Source organism: Rhinolophus hipposideros, assembly GCF_964194185.1.
Source record: "Rhinolophus hipposideros genome assembly, chromosome: 22".
Lineage (NCBI taxonomy): Eukaryota > Metazoa > Chordata > Mammalia > Chiroptera > Rhinolophidae > Rhinolophus > Rhinolophus hipposideros.
Genome location: NC_138068.1, coordinates 24,547,354 through 24,573,167, shown reverse-complemented (window position 1 = coordinate 24,573,167; position 25,814 = coordinate 24,547,354). Strand labels below are relative to the sequence as shown.

General features: G+C 47.0%; 1 protein-coding gene across 1 annotated transcript; it reads right to left on the bottom strand.

Moving 5' to 3' along the window:
* Nucleotides 1-3,511: 3,511 nt before the first annotated feature.
* TGM6 (transglutaminase 6) lies at nt 3,512-22,822 on the bottom strand (the record flags this gene model as incomplete). The annotated part of the gene is made up of 13 exons (XM_081033780.1): nt 3,512-5,140; nt 5,520-5,653; nt 5,942-6,096; nt 10,681-11,022; nt 13,509-13,751; nt 13,828-13,931; nt 16,448-16,586; nt 17,118-17,295; nt 18,842-18,970; nt 20,236-20,354; nt 21,259-21,501; nt 22,061-22,234; nt 22,750-22,822. The coding sequence occupies 13 exons, from the start codon at nt 22,820-22,822 to the stop codon at nt 4,987-4,989; spliced, it is 2,187 nt and encodes a 728-aa protein (XP_080889906.1). The 3' UTR covers nt 3,512-4,986.
* Nucleotides 22,823-25,814: the final 2,992 nt, after the last annotated feature.

The following is a 25,814-nucleotide window of genomic DNA, read 5'->3' as shown; positions in this document are numbered from 1 at the left end:
TAAGAGTCAAAATCCCAGGAGAGAGCATGTGACTGTCTGAGTGAAGATGCCCAGGCAGGTTGAAGAAGGATGTGACTTTCTCAGCCTGAGCAAGAGGAGAGGGCCGTGTGAAATGGGAGCCAAGAGTCATCCTTCCCACGAGACTGTGTGGTTACTTTCCATAAGTGCTACTGGGAGAGCCCCAAACTAACACATCTGTTTCCCAGGTCTTTGCACAGCTGGCTCTTCTCATGCAGTATAGCCCAGTGGCTGAGGGCAGTCTACTGGCCTGAGTTCAAAACTCAGGTCTACCACATACCTGCTGTGCAATTCTGTGCAAGTGACTTAACCTCTCTATGCCTCAGTTTTCTCATTTGGAAAGAGGAGGTAATAATAGTATCTACTTCACTGAGTTGTTATGAAGATTAAATAAACTAATAGTATACAAGTAAAGCACCTGAAACAGTTCCTGGCATACAGTAAGCACACTAATTTAGTTTTTAATGATTATTTTTATTGCTATTATTAAAATTTTGGCTCAGATGTCTTTTTTGGATGCCACCATCTAAAGCTATTCTTACCTCCACCACTTGAAGAGAGGTAGCATTCAGTTTAAAAAAATATTTTTGGTATGTATCTCACTGCCAGGAGTGCTGCCCCCAGATGACTCTCAGCTGTAAGCTGCTTTAGGGATGGCCTCTGAAGCTGTAGAGAGCTAATTCGCCCAAAGTCATAGCTCGTCTAGGGTAATCAGTGACAAATACAGGCATAGAAAGGCTCAGACATCTTGGCCCAACCTGGGAAAATTCTCATGGGTCATTCTAGCTCCAGAGCTGCCCATGGGGTGGGCCCAGGCTGTCACTGCGTCTGCATCATGGTTCGATTCCTCCCTCTGCACCCCCTGCTTCTTCCTCCTGCCTTTCACCGAGTTGATCCCCAGGCCATTCCTCAATAAATGTCCTGCACCCTGAACTCCATCTCAGTCAGCTTCCTGGAAGGTCAACCGGCAGCAGCCGAACTTGAGGAAGACTAATAGTTGGCATTTGCTGGAAAGATGAGGTGTCTGGGGCTACCAAAAGGGGAGATCATCTCGGATGACATGTGGAGTCTCCCTGCTGAAAGGAGCTTCCTTTTTACTAAGAGGGGGGATTGCTTCCTGTTCTGGTGGCAGGTGCATAGCAGAGTTTCTTTTGCTCTTGGAAAATGTATAAGAAGAGAAGTGAACACACATGAGTACAGGAGAGGACCCTGGTCAGGTTCAGGCTTTTTAAATATTTACTCCTGGAGAACAGGGGTGTGAATGCAGACTTCCACAACATGACAGAGCTGACCGATCCAGGAGTTCACCACACTTCTCAAATATTTCTGCCCAAGTACCTCAAAGAGAAAGGATGGTGAGCTTGGACCCCTGGTCTAGGAAGAGCAGTTGTGTTTACCCAGTGACATCAAGTACACCCGAGGGGTGTGTGGGCCCCCATCTGAGAAGCTCAGATGTGGGTGAGAAATGCAAAGCCAAGGACTAGCGCTCGATCTGCCTAGGGTGTGATTGAGGTCAGAGCCCAGTGCGGGATCAGGTTCTGTTTGGGATCGGGGCTCAGCCTGGGTCTAGGGCTCAATCAGAGATCAGAACTGGAGTTCACTCTTGGTTCAGAACTTAGCCTGAAGCCAGGGTGAGGACTCAGTCTGTGGTCAGGACTTAGTCTGAGATTGGGATTAGGGTTCAGTCTGAGGCCGAGAGTGTCTGGGGCTGGACCGGGGCCCAGTGTGGAGTCAGGGCTTGGTCTAGGGCCAGAATCAAGTCGTGATTTAGCTGCGGTAGAAGCCAGGACTTAGTATGGAGCCAGGGTTAGGGCTCATTCTTGCATCAGGCCAGTCTGGTCCATCATGGCTCTGAGTCATGGCTCTGTCTGGGGTCATGGGTACAAACTGGAGCCCCACCTGAGTCTTCAGGCAGGGCCTGTTCAGGGCTTGGCCTCGGCCTAGGGTTGGGCTTTATCCTCCGCTGCAGTACAGTCTGGCATCAGAACTTAGTCCTAGGGCAAGCAGCGGAGTCAGCACATTGTTCTGCAGCAGGGTCAGCAAACCATAACTCGTATGCCAAACCTGGCCCGTGACCTTTTTCAGTCAATAAAATTTTATTGCAACACATTCATGCTCATTTGCTTAAGTATTGTGTTTGGAACAGAGAGCATATGGCCTGCAAACCTGAAATATTTACTTTCTGGTCCTCAACACTAAAAGTTTGCCAACCCTTGTTCTAAAGGCTTGGAGGCCCCTCTGGTGTGTGAAAGGTCAGATCACTGACCTAACTCAGTGTCGAGAGCCTCTGTGAAGGTCAGTGTTTGAAAACAAGGGAATTCCAGCAGTGGGCGGCCTGAGCCTCAGCAATCCTGTTGCTGGCATCTTTGCTCAGTCTTGAAATCTCTTCCGCCCTTCCTCTCTGAAAAGCATTGTCAGGGTGTTGCCCTGCCAACTGAAAGGAAATCCCTACCTGCACATTCTTCTTTGCATCTTCCAAAGCCGTACTTCCATCCACATTCTGCTTTAGGTGTCTTCTCTCAATGTCCCCACTTCTCCCATCTTCAACAAGGGCTCTCTCATTGACTGTGGGGTGGCCTCTGCTTTCAGCTGTGGGGCCAACTTTGTCCCAGTGAAGTGCTACTTCAGCTCAGCTGGCAGACGCCAAGAGTAAGGGGTTGAACTGGAGACAGAGTGACCTGGCAGGTGGTTCTTATCACCTTCAGCTACTTTCCCTTCCCCCAGCACACACACACACACACACACACACACACACACACACACAGACACACACACACGAGCCATTCTAGCTTGACTTGCTTGTGGGGTGGGCCCAGGCTATCCCTCTGCCCCCTCCTACTTTCTCCCCTGCTCTCTAATGGGGGTTGATGCGTAGGCCTCTCCTCAATCAACATCCTGCTCCCTAAACTCCATCTCAGATCCAGCTTCCTGGAAAGCTCAACCTGCAACAACCAAGCTTGAGGAAGAGAGGAAGATGACATTTGCTGGAAGAATGAGGTATCTGGGACCACCACAAGGGGAACCTGTCTCTGTCTGGTTTTCCTGCTGAAAGGATTGTCCTTTGTACTAAGAGTGGAAGATTCCCTCCTGTTGTCTCCAGCCCCCCATGGCCCTTCCTGCTGCTCAACCCTGAGGAATAGGCTGCCTGCTCTGAACCCAGCTGCATCCAAAACCTAGTTTTGGAAAGGGGGTCCTGGAACCAAAGCAACCTGGCTCATTAAATGCATCCACTTACCTGGGTTCTCCAAGCTGTCCCTGTGCTGTGCAGAATCATCAGAGAAATGCCTTCACTGAGGCCATCACAAGGATCATCCATCATACACTGTCCATGTGTTTGCGTGACTCCCTTTTTGCAAAGACCCACTACATAAATTCTTTCCACTGGAGTTTGCGTCCAGGAGGTGTCTCACTGCGGATGAGCGTGCTTTGTTGCTGTTGTTCAGATTACTTAAATTATGTCAATGCGCTCAAAAAGAGTCAGGAGGCTTTGATTAGAAATAAAATAACAAAGATTTATTCAAGGGTCTTAGGGTTTTCAAACTAGGAAACACAACCAGGTAATACCCAGAATATCCCAAAGGAGAAAGAAAAGCTGAGGGTTCTTATAGTAAAAAGTACATTTTTGAGAAGAATCAGTGCTATATTCTCAGCCTCTGCATTGGTCTGAGATGGTAATCTTCAGATGTCTAGCGATCTGGACAATGAAACAATTTCTTCTTGAGGTCACTCAGATGGGCGTCTGAGGGTTTGATGTATATCTAGGCATTGGTGCACAATGACGGGATGTACATCGAGGTACTGAAGAAGGACTGGCAAGTTCAGAAGTTTCAGTTTCCAGAGTCAGTTACAACAAGCATAGAATCATTTCGTCATGCCTCAGTCTACTTACTTTTAATAATTTAGTAGCTTGACCATTGTGACTCCATTTTATTCCTTCACTCTTTTCCTCAGTTATATGATTAGTTATAATTCCTTTGGCTGTCTAGAATATTTTGGAGCTGATTTCCATGTTTGGTGCCATTACCTTCAGGGCCTGGTGGTTTCCACTCTGGTCCTCATCCCAAAGGTCTCTGTCCTGTTTGATGCTAAGAATGTGATTGTGTGTAGTATAAGCTGCTGGGGATGTTCTGCGAAGTCAACACTGTTCTGGTTCCAAAGAAAGTAAATCAACACTGGGTTGGTGGTATGAGATCCCTGACAACCATAGGTAGATCATTTTGGGGGCTGTATCCCCAACTGCAATCCAGTCTTAATGGCTCCTTCTCTGTTTTCAGCTTTTTCCAGGCAGCAATAGCCCCTCAGATGCTGGGCCTGTGTCTTCAATGAGGGAAAATCTCCTATCCCTTCAAATCTAATGCTTTTCAGGAACATGACTTCGGGGTAAAACTTAGATGGTGTAAATGGCATGCACATGGGCCCCAACTCTGCCTCTAGCTCCTCCCGTGGCCATGTGGCAAGGTTCTCCGCTCTATGTAAAATGGGAGTGTTGAGGAATGCTTAGGTTTCAGCCTTAAAACTTTTGGGTTCTCTGTTAGAGCTGGGAGGAGATTCTTGGCTCTGGATGTGGTTAGAGCATTGAGGAGCTGAGAGAGAACAAAGGAGAGCCCAGGGGTCAGCCAGGGTGACAGTGATCTGTATGGAAGGTGATGGCAGTGCCAGGTGGGCTGGGGTTACTCTAATGCTCGGTCTGTCAGCCTCCCAGTAATGAGGATGATAAGATGAAGGTGGTAGAGGCTCCCTACATCATCCATCATTGTCCAAAAGCTTAAGGATTCTTGAATCTCACACCTCATTTTACAGATGAGGAAACCAAGGCCCGAGAGGCGAATGAACTTGTCCAAGTTCACAGAGTGAGGCAGAAGCTGTAGCAGGACTGGAACCCAGGCCTCCTGACTCCCACATGGGAAGGGCAAAGAGGTGGACAGGAGGAGAACGGGAGCCATTTCCTCCCCTCTCCCTGGTGGTCCATCACTTGGCTGTGGCCACATGGATGATCACATAGCCCTTGATGTCCGAGAAGTGGGAGCTGACAAGGTCCACCTGCAGCTGCCTTGGGCCACTCTTAGAAGGGGTGATGTTGAACTGGACCAAGGCTCTCTCCTGGGGTTCTAGGCTGCGAACACTGGGAAAAGGGGGAAGGAGAAAGGTAGACCATCAGCTTTCTCTCATTCCTGAGCCTGGCCTGCCAGTCCATGGCTCTCCAGAGCCCTTGGGATCAAGGTCACACCTTGTGGCTTGACATTCAAGCCTTATCAATATGCTTCCAGTTTAATATTCCCTTCCACCACTTTTCACTCTTTCCAACCAGCCAGCCTATTCTCCCTGTGTCCTGAACATACCTTATGCTAAATGAATGAAGGCTGATGTATCTAGACAATGGGCTGGTTCCTGGGGGTCCAGAATCTCTCCTACACCCCTCACCCACCAGCAGCTTTTCTATGGTTGACCTTATAAGGAAGGCAGTCCCTCTCCCCCGCTCCCATCCCCAGGCTGGCACTTACTCGATGTTGAGCTGTCCTTGGAGAAGGCCACTTCCCTCCACCATCAGCATACAGTCCTCCACTCTCTCCAAGAGGGGGTTGACCACCATCACTTCCACCACAACTGCCACCCCCACAATGGCTGGGCCCCGCACCTGAAGAGGCAATACCCATAAATCATCCTTCCTCCTCCCCATTCCCCCAGGAAACCCATGGTCCTGGCTGGGTCAGAGGATGGGGTAATATCCTGTCTACCCCTTGCTTCCATATACCCTGTTACTGAGCTCCATCATTATATCCATCCCCCACATCCACGCCACTTCTCTCCACCCTTGAGAGTTGAAGCTAGAGCTAAAAGCACAAAATCCCCAGCTTTTGATTCCCTCTCTGAGCTCTGAAGAACAGCTGCTAGGAACAGGGTGGGGGATGCAGATAGGAGTCACCTTGATGGTGATGAAGTCCTCCAGAGTAATGTCCTTCTCTACCAGGAGCTTATCTCCTTTGGTGACAAGGCACATGGCAGCCAACAGGATCTTCTTGTCCTCTGTCAAGTCTTCCTTATATTGGGAATAAGATATTTTGATTGGGATCTTTTTCTCTGGAAGAGAAAGTAGAGGTGGGAGTTGGAGATCTGATATTCTTTTTTGATGGAACCCAGAAGGAGGAAGGGAAGGTTCAATTCATAGTTACACTCTCTCTGGTCCTTGCAACCAACATGAGGCAGGCATTATTATTGTCAGTTCACACATGAATAAACCTAAGGCTCAGAGAGAGTCATTTCTTGTTTAATGTCACATAGCAAGTAAAGCAAGGGACCAAGATGAGATGGGATTCAAATTCAGGCCAGTCAGTTACCATGACACCACATTGTTTCTCCAAGAGCTCCTGGAGATGTGTGTAAACTTTCCCTAATCATTCCAGATGGAAATCTCTCAGTCCATCAATCATTCATTCCATCAGGAATTCACTCACTGTTTATTGAGCATCTACTATGTACTAGGTACAGAGAAGAGGGAGACGAAAGACCTGCCTCAAGCTTCCAATCCAGGGAAGAGGCCAATTTCCTGGCAGCTTCGCCAATTCCTTCCTCCCCATTAAGGCCGAGTCCTAATCAGCCCCACCAACTGTGAAAAACCTTCAGTGATACCTCCACCCAGTGATCTTGTGCCCTCTGCCTTCTAATCTTTTGTGATCCTGGCCATCTCTGTCTCTTTCTTTCTCACCAGCCACAAAAACCTTGCCTATGTACTCTCTTCTTGTGAGTATGAGTCACCATAGACCATATCTGACTGTCAGTCATATTTGTTTTTGTTTTGTTTTTTATATATAATATATATTATACATGTAGCATATATAATAAACATCACATGTAATATATATTGTCATACATAATATAATATATAACATATAATGTATATATTATTTAGGTGCCACATGTTCTTTCCAGTTTGTCCTACCATCCCCTACTATTATATTCCGAGTGCTTCCTTTATTTCTGTTTACTTCCTGTCCCTGAAGGCATCTGAGTTTTAAACCGGTGGAAAATGTCCTTTAAGGGCTTGATTTTGGCTCACACTCTCTGTTCCTAGAACTTTGACAAAGAGTATCTACAAAAAACCTACAGCTAACAACATACTTCATGGTGAAAAACTCAGAGCTTTCCCACTAAGGTCAGGAACAAGGCAAGGATGTCGCCTCTCATCACTCCGTTTTTACATTGCACTGGAAGTCCTAGCTAAAGCAATAAGACAAGGAAAGGAAATAAAAAGTATACAGATTGGGAAGGCAAAACTAAAACTCATTCACAGATGACATGATCATTTATGTAGAAGATTTGAAAGAACAACAAAAAATCCTGAAACTTGTAAGTGATTACAGCAAGGTCACAGGATATAAAATTAATGTATAAAAGTCAATCATATTCCTATGGACCAGCAATGAAGTGCGGTTTGAAATTAAAAACATAATATCATTTATACTGGCATCCCCAAAATGAAATACTTAGGTATTAATCTAACAAAATATTAACATGTACAAGATCTACGAGGTTGGACAATTAAGTTTGCAAACTCATCCTGGAAAAAGTGCTACCCACCTCATTGCTGAATATCACTATGGTCACTTTTGAAGTACTCCCCTTGGGAAGCTAGGCACTGATGCCAGCACCTAGTTCACCCTTCAGAGCAATTTTGGAACTCTTTTTCTGGAATGGCCATCAGAGCTGTTGTTGTATTACACTTGATGTCCTGAATGTCATCAAAATGTCTTCCTTTCAATAGTTTCTTTATCTTCAGGTAAAGAAAAAAGTCATTGGGGGCCAGATCAGGTGAGTAGGGAGTGTGTTCCAATACAGTTATTTGTTTACTGGATAAAAACCCCCTCACAGACAGTGCCACATGAGCTGGTGCATTGTCGTGATGCAAGAGCCATGAATTGGTGAAAAGTTCAAGTTTTTTTCGTCTAACTTTTTCACGCAGTCTATTCAACACTTCCAAATAGTAAACTTGGTTAACTGTCCAGTTGGTACAGATGCATAATGAATAATCCCTCTGATATCAAAAAAGGTTAGCAACATTGTTGCAACAAGTTCGCAAACTTAATTGTCCCACCTCGTATATGAGGAAAACTACAAAACTGATGAAAGAAATCAAAGAACTAAATAAATGGAGAGACATTTCATGTTCATGAATAGGAAGACTCAATATTATCAAGATGTCAGTTCTTCCCAACTTGATCTATATTCAAGGCAATCCCATAAAATTTCCAGAAAGTTATTTCATGAATATATATATATATAAAAAAAACCTTATTCTAAAGTTTATGTGGAGAGGCAAAAGACCCAGAACAGCCAACTAAATATTGAAAAAGAACAACATCAGAGGACTGGCACTACCGAATTACTGTAACTTACTATAAAGTTACAGTAATCAAAACAGTGTGATATTGGTGAAAGAATAGACAAATACATCAACAGAACAGAACAGACCTCAGAAATAGACCCACACAAATATGGTTAACTGATCTTTGACAAAGGAGCAAAGAAAACAAATGAAGAAAAGAGAGTCATTTAAATAAATGGTGCTGGAATAACTGGACATCTAAATGTAAATAAATAACCAGATTAATCAGTGTAGACACAGATTTATACTCTACAAAAATGAACTGACAATGAATCATAAGCCTAAACATAAAATGCAAAACTATAAAACTCCTAGAAGATAACGTAGGAGAAAACTTAGAGATCTTGGATATGGCATTTTAGATACAACACCAAAAGCATGATCCATGAAAGAAAAAATCAACAAGCTGGACTTCATTAAAATTAAAAACTTCTGTCCTATGAAAGACATTGTCAAGAAAATGAGAAGATAAGCCACAGACTAGTAGAAAACATTTACAAAAGACACATGTGCTAAAGGATTGCTATCCAAATATACAAGAAGCCTTAGAACTCAACAATAAGAAAATGAACACGATTAAAAAGTGGTTAAAATATCTGAGCAGATACCTCACCAAAAATAGCAGTAAGCTGATAACTACCCAAAAGAAGAGAAAAGATGAAATAAATCATCATGTATTTATTTAAAGATTATACATCTATTAAAATGATGTTAATGAAGTGCTCATACAAAATTTAAATTACAGCATAAAGTGAAAAGAGCAGGGCACTACTGAGTATTTGTAATATAATTAGAACTATGTTTTTCAAAAAGCCAACAGAGCATTAACAATTTGGAAGGGAAATATGTTAATTTGTATGTGGGTGGCAGGATCATAGGTGATCTCTCTCTTATGTGCTCTAAATCTTTAATGAATATATATTACTTTCACATAAAAAATTGCTAAAAGCCACAGGAAAGTATATTTTAATTAATATTTCATTATGAAGTGTTATTTTGTGATTTAGATTGTATGAAAATTAAATAACACCTTCTTCACATGTTTTCACATCCTGTCAAAATACACAGACTTCACTTACCAGAAACTGCCCAGAGGAACCATTTCTTTGTTTAACTGAATCTAAGAGTTCAGAAGGTATGTGAAGAGATGATAAATAGATAGGTACATAGGGGAGCCAGAGGGGAGGGGAGATGGAGACGTATGTATAGACAGATTAAAAAGAGAGAGAGAATGAGAGAGAAAGAAAGGAAGGGAGGCCGGGAGAGAGTAGGAAAAGGAGGAAGAGTAATCAAAAAGGATACATTTAGTAAATCACATTTGAAGTACTATGTGTTTATAAAGATTATGAAAAAAAAATCCTTGAAATACATATATTTTTAAAAGCAGTTGGAATAAAGTCACTTAAAATTGTATAAAAACCTTCAAAAGGACTGAAGCCATTTTATTTTGTTTGGTAATATCAAGGCTGCATTTCAGGCAAAAGTACTGAAGGACTTCAGTACTTCAAAAGGACTGAAGCCATTTTATTTTGTTTCGTAATATCAAGGCTGCATTTCAGGCAAAAGTACCATTAGGCACGATAAGCATAATTGGTATGGGCTGATCTGACCCAGCACTCCATGCCTGTAGTCAGGCAATAGAATCAGCCGAGTAAATGTGCCCCGGGGTCGGACATTTCCTGGCTTTGAACCCTGGCTATGCCTTGCCTGGGCTCTTAGAAGTGCTCTCAGGCCAGACTGGTTTGAATCTTGACTCTCGAGTTGTGAGTTCACCTTTCTGGATGTGAATTTCCTCCTCTGAGAAACTGAGCTAGTGGTAGTACCCCAATTCATGTAGAAGTCTTAGGATGGGCCTGGCACGTGTAAGCACTGAATAAACATCTCTTACTGGTTCATCCCTCTCATGCAGAACACCTGGATTTTAGGAAGGCAATACAAGGTGTATTCCATATATGTATAATGAAATGCTCCTAGCAGGTGTTTACTTGGCATGTAAATATTCATACTAATTGTGATAAGTAGAGACTATAAATCACTTCACTATCCAGGCTGTTTGCAACCAGATAATTGTGGACTTTATTATCATTCTCATTATTTAGCTTCTTTGACCCTCAGTTTTCTCATCTGCAAAGTGGGGACAAGAGGCACAGCACTAAGTAAATGCTCAGGAATATCGTCTTTCTTGGAAATGAATGTAGGTTCCTGGGAATTTAAGCCCCACCCCACCCCTTCTGGAAAAGGGGTTGGGCTGGCCAGGTTCCACCAAGAGGAGGCCTTCTTACCTTCTTCCGGCCCCAGCCGCACTGTGTGGGATTCGTGCAGGATCTCTGCCACTGGCCTGCGGGTGTAGAGGATGGTGGCACCGCTCAGGTTGACTCGGATCCTTTGGGCCCTGGAGGTGAGGTTGGTCAAGCACAGGGCCAGCTTCAGGTCATGTCCCAGCACAGGTGGCTCTAGTACCTTGAACTTGCCGGTGATACTGGGCTTGGTGGTGGGCTCCAGGAGGTCATCACGCCAGACACCACGGCCGCCAATCCTCCGGACCCGGGCCCTCCTCCCCGAGGCTTCCACACTGAACAGTTTCCTCACGGCCTTGCTGTACACCTGTCTCTCCTTCCGGGACCCTGCAGGGCATGCATATCAGTGAGGTAGGTACCCTCTTCCTCTTTGCCTATCCCAGGGCCATCTTTTCTCATTTCTCTCTTCTCGGGGCAAAACTACCACTTTACTTTTGGGTTTCAACGAGCCCAAGTGCCATATGCAGACCTCAGCTACGGGCACTGTTTGGTTCTGCACCTGGCTTACAATGGCTCCTTTGTGTTTGCGGAAGTCAACGCAGACTACCTCACCTGGCTCTGGAATGGGGACAAGTGATGGGAGTGTGTCTGAGTACACAGGCACCGGCCGCCTAGGGGCACAGGATTCTTACCCGGTAAAATCTAAAGCATTTGCCTGGGGAGATTTTAAAAGTCCTGATACCTGGTTCACACCCTCTAGAAACACACTCTTATTAGAGACGTGATTTGCAAATATTTTCTTTTATTCTGTGGGCTATCTTTTGGCTTTCTTGATAGTGTAATTTGCAGCATGAGTTTTTAATTCTGATGACGTTCACTTTTTCCGTTTGTCATTTGTACTCTTACTGTCATAGCGAAAAAGGCTTTGTTTAACCCAAGGTTATAAACATTAAACTTATGTTTTCTTTTAAAAGTTTATAATTTTAGCTCTTACATATAGGAAGGAGAAGTTGGCATTTCATGGCTGTGGGAGGTCTACTTGTCCTGTCTTGCTTATTGAGCTATGTACTACCTGAGCAGGGAGAAGAGAACTGATAGGAGATGGCAGGTGGAGGACAGCCCACCAAGACCTTTCTCCTCACCAGCCTTTGAGTGGGGCACAGAGTATAGATGATTGTGGGGGGAAAGATCCCCCCAGCTTTGTAAAACCCCTGCAGAACCTGTGAGCAAAATTACCATGCATCAGAGGGAAGCTGTGTGATTGCCTGGGTGGCAAGGGGTCTGCTGAAAGAGGGGGCCAAATGTCTCAAGAAATCAGCTGTGCCAGGGGAAGGGGTGGGAGACAACATAGGAGTGAATCCTGATGGCGCAGGTTGTAATGGAGTCACCATCTGTCCTTGTTAAGCATAGAGAGTTAACTAGGAGCCTCAGATGCTGAGGTGCGTGGAATCTTCACCTGGTTAAGCCAAAAGCATTTGCTTTCTTCTCTCCTCCTCCTCCTCCTTGGCCTAATACTTCATGCTGGCTGCATATTGGAATTGCCTGGGGAGTATTTAAAAGTCCTGAAGCCTGGGTCACACCCTCTAGTGACTGTGATTCGATTAGTCGGGGGTGTACAATGGGGGCTCTTGTGGTTGCTTAAAAATGACCATCATCCTTTCTTTGAAGCTCCTTGCTTCAAGAGGTGGCCTCTACTTCCTGCCCCTTGAATCTGGGGTGGCCTTGTTTGTTGCTTTGACCAGTCGAATATGGTAGAAATGACAAGTGCAAACTCCGAGAAAGGCCTTGAGAGACCTTGCAGCTTCATTTCTCCCTCTCTGGGAGTGCTGCCGCCACGTGGACAAGCCAGGGCTGGCCTACGGGAGCATGAGAGGCCAAGTGAGGAGAGAGGTCCAGCTAGCCCAGCAGTCCCATCTGAGGCCCCAGACGTATACAGGGTCCCAGTCCACAGCTCATGGTGCAGATATTTGGTGCAGATGAACGATCGCAGCTGAGCACAGCCTAAATTGCTGACCCACAGAATCCTCCGCAAATAAATAATTGCTGTTCAATCTACATAACTAAAACAGCACGCCAGCTCATTCCAGTGTGCAATCAGAGCTACAAACCGCTTTGCTAGAGAATAGACAACAGAGGGGTGGAGGCAGCCAGAGCAGCTTTGTAGCAACCTTCCTCTGTCACTGCTCTAGCTTGTGCTTAGGGGAGGGGAAGAGACAAGCTCGACCTCAAGTTTGAACTACTACTCGAATAACATTGTTTTAACAAGCAGAAATGGCTGAAAATATATAGATCAGATCACGGCATTGCTAAGGGACCTGTTATTCAGTGAGAAAGCGCAATTTTTAAAGTGTTTAGCTGGAGGTGGCTAAAATAAAAAGGGTACTTGTTTTGCTTTTGTATCCCAACAAGTACAGGGTCTTCAAAAACCAATGACCACAAATTGGAAACTATGGCATAGGCCCTGGGAGATGATGAACAGGAGCTGCTATTATTATTATTATTATTATTATTTTGAACTGGGCCGTAGTACTATGTATCCTAGGTGTTCAATACATCATATCTGCTACTATCATCACTATTATTATTATTAGTAGTATTATCATACGTGAACATACCTTGTACAGTGCCTGGACCATGGTGAGTGTTCAAGGAAATGAAGCTATTATTACTATTAGATGTGGGGAATCTTAGCGAAAAGAGGATGCTATTAATATAAGCTAAAGGCACTTGGCTCAAAGCGCAGAGACAGCGCTGAATGAAGCTATCACCACCATAACATATGGGAAAAGGCCTGGACCCGGCCACCTTTCGGGTGGCTCTGTAGCAGATGGGTCATCTGGGGAGGCTGATGGAAGCCACCATGTTGCCCTTACCTTCCGGATACTTGTAGAGGCCCGTGATGTCCACGCGAGAGTCGCTGCCCACTGCCTTGGTGCTAATGCACCTCCCGATCTTCTTTGTGTCTGAGTACACACGCTCTCGGCTCTCATCCTCATTCCAGAGCCAGGTGACATAGTCTGCGTTGACCTCCGCAAACACAAATGGGCCGTCATGGGCCAGGTGCACGTCGCCCTCACGGATGGCGGTGACCGAGGCCGGGCCGCACCGGAATACGCCTGGGCAAGAGGGGTGGGCATGAGCAGTGTGGGTGACGAGCAGAGGGATCTGGGACCCACCCGGCTGAACTCATACCTTCGCTCTCCTCCTGCGGGGTGGCATCTAGAACCTGCCAGCCATTGTAAGAAGGGCCCAGGTCCTGCCGGGCAAACCAGCTCTCATTCCAGACATGGAAATTCCTGCCAGAGAGAGGTTGGGGCAGGGTGACCTACTGTGAGCACAGAGGTCCATGGGAGGGCAAGTTCCTAGAGCAAGCCAGTCCCTTGCAGAATGCAGTCTCTTGCATTCTGCAAGAGAACTGTGGCTGAATCTTGTGAACCATTCATTCAACCATATTGATGAGCACATATTGTGTGTGTGTGTGTGTGTGTGTGCGTGTGTGTATGAGTGAATGTGTATATATATCACAAACCTGCTATTTAAGGTACCAGAAATACAACTGCAAATAAGACAGAAGATCCTTACCCTCATGCAGCTTACATTTTAACAAAGGAGACAGATAGGGAAATAGGCAAAATTAAGTAAGCAGATAAATAAAACATATATAAGTAAATAAATGCTATAAAGACAGGGGCTTGAGATAGAGAATAACTGCTGGAGACTTACTCTAGGTAAATTATGTCTAAGATGAGACTTAAAGGAAAAAGAATTAACCATAGGAAGAGTGAAGGGAACAGTGTTCCAGGCAGAAGGAACAGCATGTAGAAGACTTAAAGGAAAAAAAACCATAGGAAGAGTGAAGGGAACAGTGTTCCAGGCAGAAGGAACAGCATGTATAAGACTTAAAGGAAAAAGAACCATAGGAAGAGTGAAGGGAACAGTGTTCCAGGCAGAAGGAACAGCATGTACAAAGGTCTTTAGACAAGAATAAGCTTAGTGGGTTTGAGGAACAGAAAGTATGTAAGTATCTCTGGGTTACAGCAAGCACAGGGTGCAGGTAGGGTTCAGAATATGCAGCTTATAGGCCTTGATAAAGAGTTCAGCCTTTAAGTTTTCTATGTTAAAGATGAGAATAGGAGACTAGGAGAAGTGACACAGGTCACACAGTAAGGAAGCAGCAGAGAGAAACCCTAGCTGGCCTGACTTCGCATCTTTGCAGCTAGTCTCTGAATTCCTCTTAGGGTGGTAATGGTCTTTGTTTGGGCAAATATCTTGATAAGCATTTTTGGGTAAAAGGGAGGGCAGTGGTAACCTGCATGGTGAGAGAGGCCCCAACATCCAAAAGAAGTGTTTGTTCATTCTGCCTGATGAAAGAAGAGCGGAATTTTTGTGGTGCTCCTGCAGGCAGAGGGAGTAAAGAGAAGGAAAAAGAGAAGGAAAGGGGAGAAGAGAGGTGATGTGAGGCTGGAGACCCACTGGCGGAAGGGCATGTTCCCTGGGGGTGGCAAGGACATTCTAGGAACAGGGTTGCCGAGGCCGTCAGGGTTCTATACTTCATGCTCTTCATGGTTTCCCCTGCTCTTTAGAATGTTGGCTTGTATGACAACTTGCACACATAGGAACAGACATTCGGACGTTATTCATTGAAGCCTTGTTTGTAAAAGCAACTGTTTGGCCCATCCATGTGAGATGGTTAGAAAACGATGGTTTTTCCATACAACTGAAAGGCTGATCAGGTTCCTACCCTGCTTTTCCATTTACTAGCTGTGTGGCCTTAGATAAATTACTTAACCTCTCTGTGCCTTGGTTTTCTCATTTGCAAAATAGAGATAATAACACTAGCGTGCTCACAAGGTTGTTTGGAGGAATACAAGAGTTAGTATACGTTTAGCTCTTAGAACTGGGCCTGGCTTAGACTAGGTGCTCACTGAGTGTGATGTTATCTTTTTGCACACTACAAAAAAATGAGGAAACCCTGAGTGTACTGATATGAAATTATTAAATGTACAAGCAAGATGAACAATATAGGCATACCTTGGGGATACAGTGGGTTTGGTTCCAGATCACTGAAATAAAGCTTGTATCACAATAAAGCGAATCATGATCTTTTTGCAGGTAGAAGGTCTTGCCTTCAATTTATATAAAACGCAACATTTGTGCAATAAAGCAGAAAAGCAATAAAACGAGGTATGCCTGTATTACACTATGCTGCCAATATTAAAAAGCAGGGATGTGATGGGACTACATATGTTTGTGTTCTTCTGTTTGCAGAGCCTGTCTCTGGAAAGAGATGGAAAAAGCTAGTCCCAGTGCTGTCTCCAGAGGAGGATGGGGAGGCTGAAACTGGGAGGGAGGAGACTTACACTGTAACTCATTTTATACTTTTGGAATAGTAAAGCATGTGAACGTGTTTCCTATTTCAAAAAATAACTTAAAGTTAATTTTTAAAAGCTTTGTGTGAAGAGTTCTGTTTGAGCTGAGAAAGGAGATTGTTTGTCACCTGAGACGCAAAGCACGTGCCCAGGCAGCTGAGAGAGAAGCAGGAACACGATACAGAGGAAACTATGGAAGGAATCTCCACCCCTGTGTCACAGGACTCTCGGGAGGGCTGCATCCCACAGAGGGGAGGGCAGGGGGTTCAAGGCAGTCAGATCTTGAGCCCCACTCTTGAGCTCTGAGTCACATGTCCAAAGACCCCTGCTTCTCAGAAGAGGAGTTGCTTAGCCTGGAACCACCCTTTCCCTTTGCCTCTCTTTCCTTCCAGAACTGGCTCTGCCTCAGGGAGCCCCTGGGACCCAGCAGGCCTAGGACCCACCACATGCTGTCTTCTGTCAGGTCCTCCAGGGTCCGCCCAAAGGAGTCCACGTATTTGTCCACACTCAGGTTCCTGTCTGTGTCATGGGCCGAGTTAAAGTTGGAAACAACTCGTGTGGCAATCCCCAAGCACCTAAGGACTGAAAAGCAGGAGGCTGGAGAAGTGCCAGGAGCAGGCCAGGACCTGGGACTCAAGAGGGATCTGGCCACCCGCCCCCATTTCTACCCAAGCTCCCTCCCTGTCTTTGTCTACTTTGTCAGGGCTGACATGCCTGTCTCCACCCTCAGAAACACCATCATCTCCTTTACATTCTCTCAGGGAACTTCTGGAGACATACTGCCACCCCCATTTGAATAGGCAGGCTCCGAGACTGGCAGGAACTTGGAAGCCATATAACAGCTACATAACAGCCTAAGGGGACTGGAGGCCTTGGACCCCCAGGACTCTCTCAAGGGCACTCAGTGAGCTCCAGGCAGAGAGAGATGGGACTCCTTCTGCAAAATAAATGATCAAAAGTCATGTGAATGAACCATCTGGTTTCCTTCATTTTCCCATCACCAATAAAGAACTACCCGGTTTTGGTGAGGGAGAGAAGGGGGCCTTCGCCAATATATGCAAATGAATGCAAATGAGGGGCCTGGCTGGGGCTTGGAAACCTTTCCCTGGGTACCTGTGCACATGACTCCAGCGAAAACCCAGCACTGGCCGTATTTGACTGGCTTGAACCTGCCCTTGAACCACTTGTGCAGAATGGCCACGCTGCCGCGCCAGTGCAGTGGGCTGGTGCCGCCGCCGTACTTGCCCTGCCACTGGCCTTGAACCACGCCCCGGTCGTTGTTGCTGTTCACCTGCGCAGAGGAGGGCACGGGTCCACCACCAGGCAGGGCTCCCTTCTTCAGGGATCTCGCCAACGTAAAATCATCTCCAACTTTGGGTCATGTAGTCACTTGGGGTCACACAGTCATTTGGGGTCACCCCTTGCTTTTAAATCATCTGAAAACTGGGGCCATGTGCTGTCTTAAAATACCTACTTTTTGGTAGCATTTATTATTTTCAATTACCTGCCATAGGGATCTGGTATTGTTGAAAATCATGTACGGTTTTAGAGCATTTCCTGTTTTAAATGGTGTGTTTTTGGGGACTGTTCGTGGTGTAATAATTAGAGAGAGAGCGAACATTCATGAAATGCTTACTGTGTGCCAGGCAGTGTTCTAAAGGCTTTGTGCACACTATATTAACCTGCTTAAAGGAGGGTTTTCTTTTCCTTTTATTTTTTTATGATGAGAAAACTGAGATTCAGAGGGGCTACGGGGCCTTCCCCAATCACACAGCAAGTTAGTAGGAGGAGTTCAGGAGCTGGGGCGTGCGGCTGTCCCACAGGACATGGGGCTCTATGTTTAGAACTGGTTTCTGCCTTTGAGACTCTGTGCTCCAACATCTCTCTGAGGCCTCGAGGAACTGAGAGTATCAAATATGAGAAAAATATCTTTGTCCATTTTTGGAATCCGAGATACCCACTCACTGATCTGAACACTTGCTTGCTATAGAGAGAGTTACTAGGTCCTCTAGCTACCTTTTGAGGAGGAAGCACTATGGCTCGTAATAGATTATAGATGGCACCCCCTCCCACGGGGAGGTGGGTCTGTGTTCCCTATCCATGAATCTGGGCTGCCCTGTGATTGCTTTGACCAACAACTACAGTGGAAGTGATACTGTGCCAGTTTTCAGGCGCAGGCCTTTGGGGATTGGCAGCTTCCACTTCCTCTTTCTGGAACAATTGCTTGGGGAGAAGCCTGCTGCCATGTCTGATTACTCTGAGACTGCCATGCTCTGAGGAAGTCCAACCTAACCATGTGGAACGGCTGCGTGAAGAGACAGAGTGATGACCGGCCAGACTAAGCTATTCTCACCAGCTCAGCCCAGGGGCCAGCCAGACGTGAGTGTGAGCAAGCCATCCTGACATTCCATCTCCAGCACACACAGCACGGAAGAGAACCAAGGACTCCAGCTCCATCAGACACAGCATGGAAGAGAAGAACCAAGGAAACACTGACTGCCAGAACCAAGGCCCCAGATATATGGTCCTGTCAAACCATTCCAGACATATGCAGCCATTCAGACACCTCCAGCTAAAGCATCTTGGTGCAGAGATAAGCTATCCTCACAGTTCCCTGCCCAAGACCCTGATCTACAAAATTGTATGCATAATACATAATAAATGGTTGTTTTATGCCACTGAGTTTTTGGTGGTGGTGGTGGTGGGGGGGAGGAATTGTTACGCAGCAACAGAGAATGAAAACAAGAGGTAACTTGAGAAAAATCATAAGGTGCGGCCCTGGGTTTGGCTTGGGATCCATGAGGGAGTGTGTATGCAGGGATGGTGGGGCTCCTCACCATGGCGCTGATGATCCTGGTGACGTAGATGGGGTCGTGGCGGCAGGACACATCAGTGGCTGGGTCGTCTTGGTGACTGGGGCTTCGGTCCAGGATGGAGAGGCAAATGTTCAGGATGTCCTCCTCAAACTGTCCCCGGAGAGGCTATGCTTAGAGGTCAGAGCCTCACCCGTATTCCAGACCCTCCCACGACCCTCACCCCTCACCACAGAGGATCCTCATGTGTCAGAAACCTTTCCTCAGAGAGTCACCTGGGAACCAAGCTCAACCTTAATCAAGTCCTCTCCTGTTCGATAGCTCCCCATGGCCTCCCAGTGCCCACAGTAAAGATTGTGGTAAACTTGTGGCTTTGGAGTCACATAGACTCCACAGGCACAATCATTTGGTTTAAATGATTTTTTTCAACTATATTTGAATTAATTGACAAACTAGGGGATTCATTTAAGAACTGGGAGATTTTTACATACAAATTAAGATTTCTGGTCTCTGAAAATTTGGAAGGTCTGGGAACACTTACTTTCCCACATGGTAATAAGAAGTGGGTACTGAGAAGTGGTTACCCCTGAGGTGGACCCTAAACTCTCCAGTGTATCATCCCTGCCCAGCCCCTGCGCCCTTTTCCATCCCCAGCTCCTCAGCCTGACAGTGAAGGTCCTTAAATTGCGTGGCCAACCTTCTTCCCGCTGATCACCCAGAATCCAGGCAGATAGAAGTCCTCTAGCAGAACCTCAGCTACTCCCTGACTTCCCACCTCCACGCTGCTCTGTCTGCTCTTCCCTTTGCCTGTCCAGATTCCGCCCAACTTTGGACACCCACCCCTATACCATGAAGCCTTCCGAAATCCCCGAGGTGGTGTTTTTCTTTCACGCTCTTCTGAACTCCCTGTGCTCCCATCTCTGCCACTCTGACTTTCCTCCACCCATCGTGCCTTGTATTATAACGAATTTATTTAAGCCAGTGGCTCTCCAGTGTGGCCCCAGACCAACAACAGTGGCATCATCTGGGAACTTGTTAGAAATGCACATATCAGCTCCCCCCACCCCACCTACTGAATCAGCCACTCTGGGGGTGGGGCCCGGCCACCTGTGTGTTTCAGTGAGCCCTCTGTGTGATACTGGTGCACACGCAAGACTGAGAACACCTAACCTAAGCTATTTATATTTCTATAGCAGAACTGACCCATTCTGTTTCCAAATTATACCCAAAGCCCTTTGCCTTCCTAAGGACCCAGCACAGGCCCTGCCACAACTAATAGTAGATGGATGGATGGATAGGCGAATGAATTTGCTCTAGGAGTCAGACAGCTTGTCCCTCCTGGGAAGAGGTGAGCAGACAAAGGGGCTCCTGGGCTGACTTTTCACATGCCCCAGCCCACATCCTGTGCCCCTGGAGACCTGCCCGAAGTTCCAGCCTTGGGCTTGGATGTGCTTCTCCACGCCTCGAAAGATGATTCCGTTGTCATTGAGCACGTACTCCTGTCTCTCCTCTTCGGAGGCCAGAAACACGTCGTCCTCTGAAAAGCAGTCGTCAGGCCCTGCATGGGCTGGGGCTCTGGCCTTGCCGGCCTGGGGAAGGGGCTACATCAGGGATCAGCTGCAGGACAGTGCGGACAGTGCCTGGGGGCTGACTGGGGCAGGAGAGGCCAAGAGGGGGCTTGCTGGGCTCCATTCCACCTGCCTGGTCTTTCCCCAGGCAGGGACCAACCCCAACCTAGCCCAAGACTGAGGGATTTTAGGAGTCCTGATGCCTTTGGGGGACCCGACTGATGCCAATAGCAGCCTCAAATTTCTTTGTTTTTTTAGATTTATTTATCTATCTATTTATTATTTTTTAAGGAGGGTGCCGCTCACAGTGGCCCATGATGGGATCAAACCGGCAATCTCAGTGTTATTAGAACCATGCTCTAACCAACTGAGCTAACCGGCCACTCCGCAGCCTCACATTTCTTAAATGTTAATACAAATACTGACCCTAGTAACCCTTATGATGTGCCTCATCTATAACAAGCATTAGTGCTATGAATTGTCATTATAACCCTAAAAGGTAGGCACTATTATTCCCATATTACATGTGAGGAAACGGACTCATAGAGGAAAGTATTAGCAGAGCTGGGATTGAACCAAGGCTGTCTAATGGCTAAAGCCCAGCTCTTACCCACTCCTGAGCCTGTCCTGCCATCAGCCCCATCGCTGCCCACCAGATACTACTGATTCCTGCCCCTCAGGCACAGCCTACTTTTGTGGCACCTGCTACCAGGTTCCTTTGCCCAGTGTCTGCCTCTGCTTAGGCTCAGCTCTGCCAAGCTCTTGGCATTCGACACTCTGTCCATTAACTTGCCTCTCAGGCCCCCTCTAAGGTCAGGCTTCCTCTAGGACAGTTTCCAGGAAAATGTCTGCATTGGACTCTGCAGCTCCTACCTGGGCACCATGGGTTGAAAAGGAGAACAAACTCTCCCAACTTCCGGTTACTGTGTTTGCGGCGAGAGGAAACCCTGGCGCTCAGCAGGTAGCGGCCAATGATGGCATCAGGGGGGCTGGTGAGGCTGACAGTCACCGTGTTCTCCATCTGTGCCTCCTTCACTGCTGTCCATGCATCTCCCACCTCCAGCTCCGTTGTCTGGAACACAGCTTTGGTGTGGAGAGCCTCAGAAGCTTGGGGTCCTGGCAGAGAAGAGGGAATCAGAAGACCTAGCTGCCCCTAGGAAGCCCAGTGCTAGAGAAGTGGAAAAACTACAGGCCAGGAAGTACATCCTTCACCCCCTGAGCTGCTGGAACATTGCTGGGGGGAAGGATCTGACCAAGAATGCGGTAACCCTCAGCTGTCCTGACTCCCACCTACCTCCTGGATCAAGGAGAAAGTGACAGGACCCACTGAGATGAAAGTCTGCCAATGTCTGGCCAGGAAAGACAAGCTTGGGCTCCAAAAGTGCCTGATGATTTCTCATACCCCCCAGGAGCCCTGGATTCCTTGGCACCCTCAGGATTCCAGAGTTGTCATCTCATCTATTCCACTGCCTGCTGGCAGCACCTCCCAGCCATCCCCAGAAAGCTGTCATCAAACGCTTCCAGGATTCGGGGCTGAGCACAGCTACAGAGTCTTGCTTCCCCCCGACCCCTCTTGCCGAAAGTCTGGGCTGATGATCACAGGGTCTCAGGTCACTGGTCCCAAGACAAGTGTTTCTGGATGCGGACCAGTGGAGGGTGCTGGTAATCCAGTTACCTGTCTCCACCGTGAAGATGAGGGTCTCCCTGTTGTCCAGTGGGCTGTTCAGTTCCAGTACCAAGGTGAACATCTGACCCCTGCGAACCACCAGCTCAGGGCTAGGGTACTCCTGGGTGTGGTGGGCAGCACCATTCCTCAGCCACTGCCAGTCCACCTCCGTGACTCTGATCCCTGAATAGGGAGGGACACAGATGAGGCCACGCCCTTGGCGGGTTTCTAATCCATGCCTGGCCTCAACTGGCCTGTCTTTACTCGTGCAGCCACTATTTATTCTATACAGTAGTAGATTCTGGTGATTCATGGTAGTCACATTCTATAAAGTCTACAAAGTCTCCATGAACACTGAACCATCGCTCTTACGAGAATTATAGGGCTAGGTTCCTGTAAGCCTCTGGTCACAACCTTTTCATCAATTGAGCAATACATAACCTTGTTTTATGTGTTTTTGTTTAAAGACACCTTATTTAATATACAGAGGGTGCCAAAAAATGTATACACATTTTAAGAAAGGAAAAAACTATTAAAATTGCAATGCTCAATATATACCGATAACAAAAGATGAATACAAGTTTGACTTCTGCAATTACCAAAGGTGCTCACCATCTGGTTACCATCAGCGTCCAGACACTTCTGATTACGGCGAACTACTGCTTGAGGAATGATAACCAAAGTGTCCACTTGTATACCTTTTTTTTTGCCACCCCCCGCTATTGTTGATTCATTCGCATTGAGCTCATTGACAACAGCACTAGGGTCCATGCCCGAATGAAGCTTATCTCACACACGATTCTCCGTCAGGCACATCGCAATCTTCCTGTGCTTGCTTAGGAACACAAGGCAGTGCTTCAGCACTATGCTTGGGTCATTTTCAACAGCGGAGTCACCAAACAAAAGAGACAAAAATGCAAAAAACCACGCCACTAAATAAACCACGAAAGGACACTTGTTTACAGTATGAGAGCAGAAACAAGAAGGCAGAGTGTCACCTTGTTAGACTTCAGTTGCAAACATCCCTGTTAAGTGACTCCATTTTTTATCGCTCTGACTGCAAATGACCATGAAAGTTCCAAGGGTATTGATTTGGAGTTAAAAATAAATTTTAGCAAGCAGGCCAATTTGCAGACACGGAATACACGAATATTCGGATCAATTGTATGTTCTTTGTGCTATGCTGGGGTATATTGGTGAACAAGATAGAGGTGGGCTTGTCCTGGAGAGACACATAGTGAGGCCATGTGGTTATGAGCACAGTTTCTGGGGTCAGCTGATGTGGGTTCAAAGCCTGACGCGGTCATCTACTGGTTAAATTACCTTTTGATTGATCTCTCTGTACTTCAGTTTCCCCTTCTGTAGATTGGGGATAATAATACCTTGTGGAGTGAGTGTGGAGGATAACTGCCTGTCATTTACAGCCCCAAGAATGAGAGCCCGATAAATGTTAGTTATTATATTCCAGACAGGCAAAGGTGACATCTAAATAGGTGAGGCCACGAATACCTAATTATCATTCTGATACGTACTATCAAGGAAAAGGACATGGAGCTGAAAGAACATATGAAAGCGGGGCCTGGCCTGTCGGAAGGGTGACAAGTGAGGCTGGCTTGGGGACATGGCATTTAGGCTGTCTTGAACTGGGTGGGATGTCTCCAGAGGAGAGGTGGGTGGCATATTGAGCTTCAATCCAAGCACCCTCTCCCTCATTCTATTCGGGGATCATTCATTCAGGTGTGAAGCATCATGCGGGGTGCTGCCGACTCAATAATCCATGGAACATACACCAGCCCTGCTGCCAGGAAATTGACAGTCCAGCACAAGAGTAGGTATATCTCAAACTGAAAAGTGTCTTCATGGCACGATACTCAGCCCTGGAATGCCCCAGGGGGCTAAGGTGAGAAGGGTTCCTGGACCTTGGGCCGTGGGTTCCTGCCCTAAGAATTCCACCTGGACATCCCCTTTCCCTGTCACAGCCCAAACCAGCCCCCCTCCCCTCTGCCCTGTTGCCACCCTCTGGGCAACTGCAGCCTCATCACAGGGTGGTAAGAAGGGTGGGATGAGTCAGAACTGCCATTATCATCATTATCCTTGAATCTCAGAGACCGACTGTCTCTCAACTTCCTGCCCAGGGTCAAGTTCTCGGTGGATACTTGATCATGTTCCAGCTTGCGTACCTCTGAGAGGCAGCTCGTCCACCACCTAGACATTAAAAAGTCCTTCCTTCTGGTGAACGAAAGTCTTTTTTTCTTGCTCTATTTGTCCAATTTATCTCCACTCTGCCCCTCTGTGACCCCCACAGAGCACACTTGTTCCTTTTGCCCCTTGACAATTTTGCAGAGCTATTACTGAGAAATCCCAACTTGCCACCCTCACCAACTCTACACCTGCCCTATCACAGGAAGTCACTGCTCTGGTCCCTGTGTGACTTGTCCCCGGAGCTGCTCTAAATCCTGCTGGGGGAAAGCAACTGTTCCGGTGATTCCGCCAATTGTGTCCTAGATGGCACCCTCCCCAGCCCTCGGGGCACAGGGCAGGAGAGCTGACCTATAGGGCCAGGAGATAGATATGCCTGTGGGAAGATTTCCAGACGCCCTATCAAAATAAACCCACTACCACCTTCTCCATGTCCTCAGCTTGAATTCTGATATCTAAGACGGATTGTCCCCAATCAGTCATCAAGGAAGACAGGTTATAGTTGTTTGCTTACATGTATGTCTCTTTCCTCCACTGGACTGTGATGTCCTTGAAGGTGAGGCCTGGGTTTCATTCTCTCCGAGTTGTTAGAGCCTGGCTCAGGTGGCTCAAGGCCCAGGGCATAGTAGATGCTCAGTGAATGTGGGTTGAGTGAATGAATGAATGTTCCTCTCAGTCTTGGCTGGAATGAGCGTGTGAAAAGGGGAGCTGATGCTCGCCAGCTTCCTGGCGCTCCCTCAAGGATCAGCGCTCACGCCCAGCATCCCCACCCACCTATAATCCCTCTCAAGCTGTCACATTTCAAAACCAGCCCTTCCTTCCTGACTTCCTTCCACCCGCAATCATGGGCCTTGGAGCTGGGAGGAGTGTGTGGGCTCTGATCCAGGCAGGCCGGCCTGCCACTGGTTCTCTACGAGACCCAGGCTAGATGGCCTCCTCTCTCTGGGCCGCATTTATTTTTACCTAAGAAATGACCCAGAAGGACTCTTAGGATTTGCAAAGTCTGTGGTTTGCTGAATCAAGTGCTTCTGATACCCCCAGGACTCCTCTTGGCCCTTCCCTGCAACACGCTCCCGCTCCCCGCTAGAGTGTGCTGACATGAGGGTTGTCACGCAACACCTCAGTGGGCACCAGAGAAGGGATGGTTGACAGTGTACCTGAGGCCCTGAAAACAGAATGGATGACATGTTGTCAGCCCCCGGGCACCCACCCTGGGGATATGCTGGGTGAGCTCCTAGTTCTGAGTTCGAGACCCATGGACCCCAGGCCTGAGGCTGTGCCCACCAGACACAGGGAGTGAGGGATATGGTAAGAGCATCCTCCCACATACCCTGTCACCCCAAAGCCTCTCAGCCCCTCCAGCTTTGCTGCCTTCCTTTCGGTCTCTCCCACCTTCCTCTCTTGGTCTTCCTTTGCACTCTGTGATTAGGAGCCCGATTTCAGAGCCACACACTTGAATTGAAATGCAGGCTTTGCTCCTTGTCGGTTGTGTGGCCTGAGGCCCGTGACTGAACCGCTCTCAAACCTCAGTCTCTTGGTGAAAACGGGGGTGATAGTAACAGCC